This window comes from Ostrea edulis, chromosome 5 (assembly GCF_947568905.1).
Source record: "Ostrea edulis chromosome 5, xbOstEdul1.1, whole genome shotgun sequence".
NCBI lineage: Eukaryota > Metazoa > Mollusca > Bivalvia > Ostreida > Ostreidae > Ostrea > Ostrea edulis.
In genome coordinates this window covers 77,791,116-77,805,582 of record NC_079168.1, presented here as the reverse complement: position 1 = coordinate 77,805,582, position 14,467 = coordinate 77,791,116, and the positions used below count along the sequence as shown (strand labels likewise).

At 30.9% G+C, this 14,467-nt stretch overlaps 1 protein-coding gene across 6 annotated transcripts in view; it reads left to right on the top strand.

Annotated features, from left to right (window-relative positions):
- The first annotated feature begins 12 nt into the window (after window positions 1–12).
- The window catches only part of LOC125651709 (chromodomain-helicase-DNA-binding protein 1-like), a 43,535-nt gene continuing 29,080 nt past the window's right edge, over window positions 13–14,467 (top strand). The window contains exons 1-5 of one of the 6 annotated variants that reach the window (XM_048880426.2): window positions 14–112; window positions 208–269; window positions 356–478; window positions 11,338–11,501; window positions 11,622–11,844. In XM_048880426.2, coding sequence (XP_048736383.2) covers window positions 470–478; window positions 11,338–11,501; window positions 11,622–11,844 — 396 coding nt within the window. In that variant the 5' untranslated portion in view covers window positions 14–112; window positions 208–269; window positions 356–469. Of the gene's footprint in view, window positions 270–355; window positions 639–11,337; window positions 11,502–11,621; window positions 11,845–14,467 lie in introns of those variants that run through there. The other 5 variants (XM_056166277.1, XM_048880424.2, XM_048880425.2 and 2 more) reach the window with 5 other exon arrangements.

The window sequence follows — 14,467 nt, the reverse complement described above, 5'->3', positions numbered from 1 at the left end:
ATATCATTACCCAGAATGCACCGCTTTGAATACCTCGTCAGCAGCCATATTTGTTGATTACTGTCTGAGGAGGTTGTGATAAAGAAAAATGTAAACAATGAAGAGCAAAACGGTAAAACAGACTTGATTTTGTGCTCAGTGTAACTTGCATTCTTTTTTGCATTTCTTTATATGCATTTGAACGTGTTTTCCTTCGTCATGCCGTAGTATCAGCAAGTCTTCGCTTCGAAATGTGAAATAAACTTGGACACACCATGCCTTCATTAGAGGTTCGTATTTTATTTCCAAAAGTTGTTATTTTTAGCTAATTTTGGGGTAGTTTTATGTTAAGTGATTGTTTATGTGTTTTTTGCAGTTTAGGAACACTCATGACGTGAGCATGACACGTGATTAGAAAGGAATTTTGTTCGATTTTACCGCAGTACAACCCGTTACGCGAAGCCATGTCACCGGCAATGCACCAGTCATTATGAGCAAGGTTGGTTCATATTCATGTTTTTCTATGAGAAATGTGTTTCGTTTTAGCATATTTACAGATAGAACTTAGAAGACGACAGTTTTGCTTCCAGAAAATGAATTTTGCGACGTTGTGCACATCGGACGCCATCTTGGAAAAATTGAAAATTTGTGGAAGACTTGTAAGATATTCGAAATATCTTCAATTATGCATGATTTTGATGACAATATATGTAATGTACTGCTTATTTCCGATTTACCTGTGCTATATAGCGTCAAATTAACAATTATTTTTTAAGCTAATATGAAAAATATGTTGAAAAATATCCATAGTTTGCAAGGCTTTGTTGATACTTTCATGCTTGATTTTTACAATTTAAAAAATAAATTGGCAATATATGTGTATAATAGATCTTGAACATGTCTAATTCGTGTTGATATGAAGTCAGTAGTGCATTGACTTTGATGTGACCTTCAGTAAAATTGAATTTGAATGGGACCCATTTTAGAAAAATTACCATGTATTTGGACTTAGATTTTTTCAGGGAAAAGGTGAAAATGTTGCTTTCAATACCTACATGGCCATGAACATTATGTATGTGTATTCCTCATCACAATCTGATTAGTACAGAAAATGTCACAGTACATTGGATGTCTTTCTTTCTTTTTTTGCAATTACCTCGTAATTACAGACATATTTTAATGATTTTTTTTGTCCTTATATTGTATCCATCAAAAGAATGAAATTCTAGGCATTTGCTGCAGTGTTTGCTCCTTTAAGAGTGAACTGTCTCTTACATACATTATTTACATTAATTTTGCTGTTAATTTGTGGTTATGAGAAAGGAAATGATATTTGATAGTTTTGAAGGCTGTACAATGGAATGCCACAATGATTAGCTGTAAAGACACTGTGGCATGTTGATGCATTTTATTTCATCTAGCATAAATGTTTTGATTGGAATAAGAATGCATATATATAGTATTTAAAAAGATCATTTAATGCAGTTGTTTTCATTCTTTGCTTTATTTCTTAGTTTTGATAACTCTTAAATCATGAGCGTGATTATGCTATCATATTTTTTATGGTACTGTTAAGAGGGAAATGTTTTAAATTTCATGCGATGAGTCCCCTTTTGATGGAATACATATCTTTTAATGGTGTCATGAAATCAAAGGGGAAATTGCTTTTATTGTGAACTTGCAGGTAGGGCGTAGTAAGTACATTATGGGAGTATCGTTGAAGATTAAAACTATAACATATTTGAATAAAAAGTAGACTTAGAAATGATTCATTCTTGAAAAACACCAAATTATTTATATTTAGGATCTCAGATATATGAGTTATTGCATACATGTGTGTGTGTAAAGATCTTTAAATACGATATATTGTCAACATGGATTTTGAGGTGCACATACAATTGGATTGAACTAATTCCTTTCATAAAGAAATGTATTTCTTATTGGGGGGAAAATGATGCTAATAATTTAAATGGATTTTAAGGTGTTTTTAATTGTTTGGGTTTTTTTCCCCCATGTAATGTCATTGTTCATATTCTCAAAAGCTTCAAAAATATATGTTTAGTAAATCTTTAATGATAGTAAACAAATGTTTTTTAACAAAAGGGAGTATGTTGCCAACAAAATTATCAGTTTCTTTTGATTTCCACCCTTCAAAAGCCGTGCTTCAATTCAAATAAGGGAGGTAAATGTTAGACAAAATGTATTTTGAAAACCCTTAAAAGTCACATTCAGAATGGCCCTTTCTGTACAGAATTAACCTAGAATCTTAAGTTGACTGGATAGGGCTGAAATGATTCAGGTACCTCCCGGTTCGGTTCAATTTTCGATTCTTAGGCCACAATTCGATTATTTTCGATTCAATTCAATAGTTGTCAAACACTCTAATAAACAATTAAAAAAAATACACAACTTTCACGTTTTTATTTCATTTTCCCCCTGAAAATCATTGTTTTCAACAACGGAATATGGTCTTTATTATATCACATGCTATAAAATATCCAAGATCATTGGTAATTTATTTCAGTGAAACAAATTCTATCTACATACTGCCACAGTTCCGTTCTCTTTAAAACCAAAATGCTTCCATACAGGGGACCTTAGATTGCCGGAGGGTTTTTAATCACGATTCCCGAGTTAGTGTCCGCCATTTTTGTTGTAATAAATTGTAAGGTAAAAAACCAAATCCGTGTTGAATTCTTTATTTCCAGAAAAAATGTAAACATTAACCGAATCGAACTTTGAAGATGTTGAACCTAAAATTGAACCGAATGTTGTGAATCGCGGTTCGAGTGAACCGCGATTAATTGTTTCAGCCCTATGACTGGAGGTGAAACAAGGATGTGCGTCATGTATTAATATCTTCCATTAAATTTTGTTTAGATTTATATAGTTTTGATAGGACTTGATATGGGTTTTTTTTTGTTTTGTTTTTTTCATTCAGTCGTTTTAATATATAAGTAGTATATATTGTGGAGGTTGAAATATATTTTTCTTGATAATTCCAGATAAATTGAGGCGATCTAAGGAATGAGAGCATGTTTGTAAATAGGGCTTCTCATTAGTATTTATATGTATTACCAAGTAGATCACAGAATTTACTTATCTAAAGGCATACATTGATTTCATTTTTTATTCTTACTTCTTGAGATATGTTGAACTTCTTAGACATTGCATATCTAAAGCTCCAAAGATTATAGTGTAAAACAGATTTACTTAATGTTCATTGAATTTGAATCATAATGGTAATTTAATTGCATTTCATATTATGTAATGATTTTTCTTTTCTGTATAAAATATTGAAATATCAATTGAGATACAGAAATTACATTTTGGGATGTGTGTGATGATCGAATCAAAATCTATTAGATATGACTTGCTCTGAATTATTGCTTTTTACTAGGCTTCGTTAAAGCATTTTTGTAAGTCAGTGGGACACATAGATGGTCAAGAAGAATGGTTTAAGAATCAAAAGATAATGGATATCATGGTAATGATTGTCTTTATGTAGATTTCCATAGGTAGATTATCACAAAGGAAAAGGTTCACTGGAATAAATCTCAATTAGACATTGTTTCCATCCAGTTATGTTACTATTTTGATATTTTAAATCATTTAAATGATGCACATTATTCTTTTTAATATTAGGTACTTTAAAGACTCGGTGGTCTTGGATTTCTCTAAATATTGCCATGATTTTTGTCTCCAATAGCACCAGATGTGTACTTACACATATACTTAAATCTCTGTAAGTCATGTATGGTATGTTTTTTTTTTCAAAATTCTATTTCCTCCACAATTATGCTATACATAATTTTTATTCTTTTAATATATATTTTTTTTTTTATTTCACACCATTCTATTACATAATGTAGTTAGAGAATATTCAAAACCTAGTGCTGTTATTTGGAAAAAGTCTGGTGCATCTAGACATAGAATAATGTACCTAATTGTTGATTCAGTCTTTTATTTCATTTTCATTTTTACATACATTAATAATCTGTAAAATTTTAGCTGTTCTGAAATGTCTGCATTTGTAGCTATTGCTGTTTGGAGAGCATACAAAATGAAGTTGTTGAGAGTTAATGTTATTTGTTGGATTGAATTTGTGGGACAGTCTTTAAAATGTTGATGATTTAAAGCAATACCACCTTCAGTGAATTGTGAGTATTTATTTTAATCAAGAGAGGTAACTACCAATGCACAAAATGGATGCTTCAAACAAAATGGCCGACATAGAGATTTGAAGTGTAACATTAACTTTTGATTGAAATACGAGTGGCCATAGCAGATATTTTATAAATAGTTGGCAATTTATTTGTTGTTTTTGCAGCATTTAATTATATGTTTGTGAAATTCATACACAATTTTTATGCTTTTGACATAAAACTTTTCTTTAGAATGTCATTGTTGAGACTATATCATTTGGGATGTGGGGGTTGACCTGCATATTAACAAAATTATGTTTGTCATATTTGTTAACAATGAATTTGTCTGGTTCCTTATTCATGATGATCATTATTATTTTAAAAAAAATGTTTTATGCCCTTTTGAATATAACTGATTTAAGAAAAAAGTGTTTTCTACAACTTGATTTCAGAATGTGGACTATACACACTGTCCGCAAGGAGATTCAAGTTATATAAAATACTATTATACAATTCTGAACCACAATAAATTTTGTACCAGTGATTTTGTATTCAATATGCTTCTGTTTGATTGTAGAATTTTTGATTTATAAAGAGGGCCCATTTTCAGGAAATAGGTTTGATTTAAGTACCCCCCCCCCCCTTTCAATAGAATAGAATAAGGGAAATATGGTGGATTTTGAGTGTTTTCTTCTTTCTTTTTTTTCAACTTTAAAAGGAGTGTACATGCATTACTAAAAAAAAATTATTCTATATTTGGTGATACCCATTTCTTATCAGTAGAATTATTAGGTAATTTGTAATAATTTAAATGAAAATAAAATATATATGGTTTCTTGGAGTTACTTAAACCATGCCTTTTTATTTCATTATCACAATATAGTGCTTTTAATTGTTGATTTAGTTGCAACCACTATGCGAACATGGAGGTGGGAAGACTTAATTCTAAATGTGAAATAATACATACTTGCATTTTCTTAAGCAAGAAATATTCTGAACCTTTCACATAATTGATAAGAAAAACATGTATTTTTGGAACATACCTGCAGAGATTGATTTGTCATATATTTAGTGAACATGTTAGGAATAAAGTTGTGAAAAGGATTAGAATATTGAATGTTTAGTAATTCTTGAAATAGGTTTTTCAGATATTTTCTTTGCTCAATAATTTGCATAATTGAATTATGGATGTTGAACGTCTTGAATTTTTATTAGACTACATGCAGTACAATGTAAGTTTTCTTTATAGTGTACGATGCATGTGAGGTTATTAATGTAAAGTTAGACCAAGAATTATGATACATGCACTATCCTATGTGACATGTGATGAGCAAATGAATCTCAACAAACAGCATATGGAAATGAAAATTAGGAATTTGAAATTAGAAAATGAATTATTATTTTTTTACAATAATGAACAAAGTGAAATGAAAAAATACATTTTAAATTAATTATTTGATTGCATGATGAAAACAGCATTTGATTTAAGATATGTTTTATCAACTTACATCACAATCGAAAGTAGAATGTTAAGGTTAGTTTCTTATTCAGATGTGAGGTTATTTCTTTTTCCATCGACAAATGCTCTTTATACAGACTATAATACAATCATGTATATAAAGTATACAAATATCTATATATATATTTCAATTGAATGCTTTTATACTTAATTTTATATCATAAAATCATTCATTTTGCCAGAATTTTCTTGTACCAAGGTTTGAATTCTGGAAGTATCTCTATCAAAGTATCCTTAACCTAATAACATTGCGTACCAGATACAATGTATGTAATTATGGTAGTGCAGATTGTCAATTGCACTTTAGGGTAAGTTTTAAGGTTAACTTCTATTCTTGAGGGAAGTAAAATATGAGAGATTAAGTACTGTTTAGAAATCTATGCATTTGCATTTTTAACTTTAGTGTCTGACAATTTTCTGAGGATAATCCAAACATTTTTTTATCATATTTTTCTAAATCATTCTTAAAAGTCTTGCATAAATTTATAGAATGTGTAATACCTGGTTATCACGTAGATCATTGTAGATATACACAACTTCATTTTACACGTAAATTCAATTGCCATTTTATCTTCAAAGAAATTTTAATGTATAATAAAATCCATGCATATTCACCATCAAAACTTTACATTTGTAAAATATTCATAACATAAATGTATTTGATGGCCACGACAGATTAGGAGATCAAGTTTAGTATTTTAACACTTTACTGGTACCAATTTAGTAATTGTGAAGATGAAAGTATATAATTTTTGTATCTAACAATATATATGCAAAATATAGGAGTCATTTTAAGTGTGCAGGGTTTTTTTTCCACACAAATTTCAAAACTTCATGTCCTTTTGATTTGGGGAATCATCAACATTTTCGGATATTGGGAATTTTTCAATGTCCATTTCTTTGATGTTTGAAAAATTACACATATATTTAAGCCCTTTTTTTTTTTTAATTGGTTTACGGATTTCAAAATTTTCAAATCCGTTCGGAGGAGGTAAAAAAAAAAAAGTTCAAATGACAAAATGTTATGTAATAAAAATGAACTTGATTTGAGGTCAATGTTTTATTATCAACTTTAATATTCTCTTCACTGTCAACTTAAGACGGTGGTATATAGTGACTATTGTGCACCTTGGCAACAATGCTGTTTCCTTCAAAAATGTTATTTGTTTATTAAATTAACTTTTGTCCATTGTTTACCGTTTATTTATGTAAATCCCAAAATAAAAGAACCACATCATTTTTCCATTCAAAAGATGGCATCCATGACGTATATATAGGGACGCACTAATCACCTGAAGTACTAAAATCCTGACTGACCTTACCAAGCATATATTTTGTCTAAAAATTTACTTTTAAGTTTTAAAGTCATATTTATGAAGTCAAGTAAAGTTATAAATAAAATTCATGAACCCTATAAACATTTATTAAAAAATTCTGAATTTTATATAGGTCAGATCAATTTATTGTTGGTAGTCAACAAATTTTATACAATGAATGAATTCAATAATGTTAAATATGTTTTCAACCTCCTTCAATATATGAAGAATTACACATATTAATTATGAAGAATATTTCTTTGAAATTCATTAGTAAGAAGTTAAAAGTGTATCCTCGGCAAAATGTATGCATGGTAAGGTCAGGTAGGGTTATACTTCTTTAAGCGATTAGTGTAACCTAACGTACGTCGAGGATGCCATCTGAAAACAAGTGTTTGTTTTTATTCTGGGATTTACATATCTAAATGGTATGCAATGCATAACTAATGCTAATTAGAAGTTAGTTTCATAAACAGATAACTTATTGGAAGCAAAAAGCATTATTACTAAGGTGCAGAATAATTGTTAGCACCGGCTGAAGTTGACTGATATTCCACATATGACTCTGAATATTATGGACTGTCCCGAGATTTTGACGGATGCGTCTGTCCAAATATCCAGTTCAGCGGAATCTATTTTCTTTTCTTTCTTTCTTTTTTTTTTGTGAAAAGGAAAAATTACAGCGTTGGAAATATAAAAAGGAGTGAAAAACCATTTTATTTTTTTTCCAACATCAAAAAATCAGTGTGGCGGATCCGTAAACCAACTCAATAAAAAAAAAGCCTTATATGAATTAGGTTTTTGTAACATATTAGCTTTGTTTTGCTACTATTTTGAATTTATTATACAACTTAAAGTCGAAACCAAGTTTTATCATTTAATCTCTGGGCAATTTTGACACCATTTTGAGACTTTTTGTGAGAAGAAACTGTCTGAATATGGTAAAAATTCTTATGTATGAAAAATATTGGATGAGTCACATTAAGATACGTTGTTACACATGAGAGTAGAAAGCAAGTAAATAAAATGAAGTTGGTTACTAAATTAATCAATCATATATAATTATTTTCTTGATTGTTTTCTTTACTCAGTTACACAATATTAGTTTCAATGAAGTTCAGTTGTAATTATCATTTCTGTTTCAAAATGTGTAAATGACATGAAACGTGCACATATACACATACATGTATATTTCAGGTGTGAATGAATGTTATAAGGATTCAAATCTTCCTTTAATTTGACCAATTTCTGTTGCTAGGAAGTTAAGTTAGAGAATTCTCGTAGTATATTTTGGTTAAGCTTTTCTTCTTCTTTTTTTTAATAAAAGTCAACTTACCTTGCATATACTCAAATTTTGATTAGATATATGCCTCCTTCCATCACAATTGAATAACCTGCACAAGAAATAGCCCTTGTTGAAACTGTCCATTTACATATTTTTTTCTAAAATAAAAATATGACAAGATATTGTAGTTCAGTGATCATGTACTATGTTACATCATGAAGTTTATTTGTTGGATGGTGTTGATTATGTTGATGGGACATTCTAAAAATTAAAGTATTTAAATTGATTTTGGTCAAGAGGAGGTAACTGCAGAAAAACAAAATGGATGCTCTATTTTGACAAACAAAATGGCTGACATGGGTGTTTTGAATTGTGACATTGGTCTTCGTGTTTAAATGTGGGTAGCATTGGTAGATAATTTATAGGTATTTTGTGAGTTGTTTGTTCCTTTTATTACATTTGATTGCATTCTGTGAAATTTATGCATGTTTAAAATGGTTTTGAGGTAAAACTTGTGTTCCAAATGTGACTTGATTGAGACAGTGTTACTGGGAAGTGAGTGGTGTCTTGTATATTGATGTGAATAAGTATATGTATCATTTTAAGTAGCAATTTGAGTGAATCCTTATTTTGTGAGTGATTATTATTGCAATTTGTTCCAACTTGCATTTTTATTTATTCAAAAAGGTGTTCTCTGTAACTTGGTTCATCATGGATTTTTGCCTCCATACATAAATACAGTGTCCGCAGAAAAGATTTAAGTATTATTAACCATTATACAATTGTGAACCACAATAAAGTTTCTGCCAGTGGTTTTTCACTGTATATGCTTCTGTTTATGGTTAAAAATTATAATTTTTGAGGAGGGCCCATTTTCAGGAAATTGGTTTGATTCCATGCACCCTCATCAAATATAAAGCATACATAAATGAAATAAGAGGAATAGGAATATTCTCATATTTTATTTATTTCATGATTCTGTAAGGCATATCATAGATCTTTTATCTAGTTTTATAATTTTAGAATGATACTTAATTTGAAAAAAAAAAAATGATTGGTTTATTTTATAATTTTACATATCTGTGTGTGATGATGATGTGGTTTTCAATTACTACAACCTCTGTTACATTACGATTATAGAACATTTTCTTAGCTAAACAAAACCAAAATTTTTTAAAAATGTACAAAGAAGATTTTATTTATGAAAAATATTTCATGAATATACATGTATATTTGTGTTTACTTTTGGAGAGCTTGGTTTTTTTGGGTGAGGGGTGTTTTTGTGGTTTTGGTGTTGGGTTGTTTGTTTGTATTTTTCCCCGGTTTTTTTTTTTTTTTTTTTTTTTCTTCTAGTGAAAATGTCATCTTTATGTTTTTATGGTATGCTATTCAGATGAGACTTGAAATTGTTTTGAGAATGATGCTATTGAAATATCCTGCAAAGCAATTTGGAAAGGTTGTGCTATTTTTAATTGAAATTACATCACTTTCTTTTTTTGTTTATGAATATTACATGTATTAAGAAATGTTAGTTTATTGAAGATGTATTAATTGATAAATGTGATAAACTTTACTTAATTCCTCATGGAATGTGGCCATCATACATGAATACTATCCACAAGAGAGGTCTTTATTGAAACAACCATTAGAATATAACCTAGTTTGTCGACCAATCAGATTTCAAGAAGTTGTTCATTAAGTGGCTCACTTATTCATTAAGAATTCCCAACAGAGAGATATCACGTGACTGACTGTGATTGGCTATTTGAAAATAAATTTTATGACATTGTAAATGTTCCCAGCCAATGAAAAACTAGGTTACATTCTAAGCCAGTTAGAGTATATTAAGTGAAATCTTATTGGATAAGAAGGGGCTCGCTCACTAACGTTCGCTCCGCCCCTTCTTATCCATTAAGATTTCACTTAATATACTCTAACTTATACTTATACAATTCTGAACCACAGCAAAGCTCCTACCAGTGATTTTTCACTTTGTATAATTTATTTTGATTGTTAAATTTTACATTTTTGAAGAGGGCCCATTTTCAGAAATTTGGATTGATTTTATTGACCACATCTTTTGAACCAAATAATGAAAGCAGAAGGTAGTTTGGATTGACTTTTTCCTCCTTGTTTGAAAATCTGAACATTTTCAACGTTTAAATCCTTGTTATTACTGAATTAGATATTTTCTTAAATACTGAATCCATAATTTGTGATATGAAGTTTGAAGGCTTAGTAGTGCCATGGTCATACATACACACATAACTTTTATTTTTATTTCAACACCCCCCCCCCCCAACCCAATTTTTAAAAAAAAATCCTTAAAACAAATAATAATAAAAAATTTGGCATAGAGATTAATACAATTAAATACTTTGTTATGAAAGCATAAAGGAAGGAATTTCACCAAAAATTATGTTTGACACATTGAAACCAACTCTTACATTTGTCTTTCTGTAAATGTGAAGGCTCAACTCGCTCCACAATGGTTGAGGGTTTTTTTCACAAAAAGTAATAATATGCACAATTATTTCCATATTCTCCTTACAAAAACTAAAACAGTCTGGATTTGATACCTATTCCTTTTGGTAATACCCCACAGGGAGTAACCTATGTAAAATTCTAAATTGCAACCACTGTACAGCAGATCACATGTTGTTTTAAAACAAACTTTTAAAATATCTTTAAGGAGTTCACATATATATTGAATATATTGCGATAGACAAACAGGCATAGCAATCTCTCAGTTACTTGTGGTTAGATGGATCAAACATGGTGTTTACAGCAATGTTGGAATTCATAGAAACTAAGAACTGCAATGAAATTTGTCTCATTTTTCAATCTAGAAAGTTATTCACAAAATTCTGAAGATGGTCCAATTTTAGGACAAAGGGAAATACTTATTAATTATATACTACAGATGAATATCATAGACTTTTAACATATATTAATTTGTTTTATATTGTACTATCATTTAAACCTGGTTATTTAGAAATGCATGCTTGCAGTATTGATATGTATGTATAGATTTAGTTATGTGTGCATAGTTAAATTGCTCTTGAAATTGATGTTGTTTATTTTATTTTCTAGACTTCTATTGAAGATCCTGCAGACTTTGACAGTCCATTATTTGGTCCATTAAGTAATGACAAGAGTCCCAAATCAGTTTCCTCTCAGAAAGACAAAAAAGAATCTATTAAAAAGGAAGCTGACAACAATGCAAGTGGATCAGGCTCAGACTCAGGGAACTCGAGGTGGGTACTCTATGACAGCACAGGCACATAAATGGCATAGATTTTGTACATCATAATAATTTGTTAAAACAATCTATCTGAAGTCAAATTGGTTAACTTATGAAATTTGATACATTTTAGTAGTGGTTCAAGCTCTGATGACAGTGACTCCGAGTCCGGTTCAAGGTCAGGGTCAGACACAGACAGCTCTTCGTTAGACTCTGATGATTCCAAGTCTGATAACAAGGAACAACGCAAGACAGAATCAGTATTAGATGATACCGACTCGCAAGACACACAGAGTACTACTCAGTCCACCAAACGAGGACGACCACGCAGGTCCAGCATCAATGAAATCAAACAGGTGCCTTCTCAGTTTCTGAGTTTACATGTATTTTTTAATTACAGTATAATTTGTCCAAACCGGCCTCTGAGTACTCCGACGCTCTGTCAATTCTGGCCACAAAATATAGTCCCTAACATTTCTTTAACAAATCCTTTATTAATAATTCCCTGTACTCCGGACACTGCGTATTCTGTATATCGGCCGGCTTACACAGTCCCCACTGCTATCTATTAACTTTAATTATCCTGTGTAAACCGGCCCCTCGATGATGCACCACCCTAATTGTTACAGTTAATTGTATTCGGTTTACACGAGGTCCCAACTCCTCGTAATTAGCTCTAATTATCGTATTTAAACCAGCCACCCCATGATGACCATCCTGTCGGTATTCGGCTGATCACATGCGGTATACAAAAAGAGTGTTTTAAGGGGAGCCTCAGGTAAGTAAAAGAGTACAACCGGCGATGAGTCGTAATCAGTTTAACCCCCTTCCCCACAATCACGCACTTTAACGCATATACCTTTGCCCCACAATCACGCACTTTAACGCATATACCTTTGCCCCACAATCACGCACTTTAACGCACTTTCAATGCGCATTTGTTTTGACTGCGTTTTATCGTTGATACAGCAAAAAGTGGTGTTTGTTTTTTTTTTAATATCTTGGGTTGTAAGACAAAATAATGATAAAATGAGCGATTTACCAGATTTATTTGATAGTTCCAACAGTAGTAAAGAGATAGATTAGGGGATACACTACTGCAACGCAGCTCCAAATTGTTTACTACATAACGGGAAAAATCTAACGCGGTATTGCAGAAGAATTATTCATGTTTGGTTTTATTATTTTATTTGATTATTTCAATTTATTATATATCTATAGGTTTATGAATATTTCTGATCATCAGGAAGATGGTTATTTTATTTTAAAGAAGCATCAGAAAGAGGAGGGGGGGTAAAAACCCATCACAAATTACATCATCGATTTCGTGGTATGCATAAGTTATGTATATCAAACAAAATATAAAAAATGGGGGGAAATATTTTCTAAAAGACATATATGTATATGTATTCTCCTGCGAGGTTAACGCAACAACATTCTTATTTTAAATGAGAGAGGAAATGTGTGTACATTTTCAATTTGGTCATTTGTAGTGTTGATAAAGAGACCCTAGTCAAACCCGTGCCTTTCAAAACTCGAACACACAGATTACGCAACCTTAAAAAAAATCATACTACATAAAAGAAATTACCGAAACAAATCAAGTCAGTAATGGACAGGAAATCTTAACATTTTACTAGATTTTAAATGAAATGATTGGCAAAATGAAGTATATATGTAAGGGGCGAGATTTAAAGATCGGTGTCGGATAAAAATCTAAATTCAAATAGTGAGGGGGAGGGGGGGGGGGTGAAAACTTCCGCAAGTTTCTGTCATCCGACATCGATTAGATATTAGTGGAAAGAGAAAAAAAAAAACCAAACAAAAACAAACAAAAAAAACTAGTGACTTAAAAACCACATGATAATATTACATTTTAATTAACATTTTAAAATAGTTTAAATGTACACTTTCTTTTGTGAATAAACAGTGGAAAAGGTATACTCGTTGGTCATTACCTGTTAATCGATTAGTTTCAACAGTCGTCATATTTAGTTTTGGGGGGGGGGGGGGGGGTCTTGGTAAAAACTATGTGAATTTAGTTTTTTGTCAGACGTTGAACTTTTGATCTCGCCCCAAAATCTTTCTTTTTGTTTATCATTATTTTTCGCAAGTGAATTCATTGATTTATCGTAGGCTTGGATCTTTGCAATTTTTATTTCATTTCTAAAAGTTTTTACTTTGCAATAAATGAAAGATGAATCACAGAATAAGTAACAATTTTTAATATAAGAGGGTGGGGGGGGGGGGGTGCGCCTTCAATTTGGCCAAGTTTCAGGTAGAATTTGCAGATAAGCCATGCCGCTTCGAACTGACAATTCCTCGTAAAACCCGTGCATTTCAAAACTCCGATTGAACACGCGTAAAGACAGGAAGTATTACGTAACCATAAAACCACACGGGTTACAAAACATATATATATATATATATATATATATATAACAACACACACACACACGAGATTCAAACGAAGGCTTGGATTTAATTATAATTTCATTAATTTATTAAATTTTATTGAAGACTGGTCGAGTTTTTGTTAAGATCTATGCATTTATTATTTTATTTTATTTTTAAAAAGTTGAAGATTCAATAAAAAAGAAATATATTTTTAAGGAAAAGACACCAGCCCATCAATTTTAATCCCAATAAAATGTATTTGCCAATTTGGCCACATGTAGTGTATCGATTGTTAATAACGCTCGTGTAAGTATTAACTTTACTACCTACATGTATTTAACATTGTTTAACATAACTCAACACCTAAGTACATAGCATACAGCCAGCCGTGTACGCTGGAAGACGTGCACATGTGAGTGAAAATACACAATACCGTTCCTATAAACATACTAGTACAATTGCATTTAATAAGTGCGGTCCTTTGTAAACACCAGAATCGGCCAGGAAAAACCTAGAAATAAAACGATAATAATCGTGAAATTTTTTAGGAAGCCTGTATCCGATGTCATTGCTCCATGATGC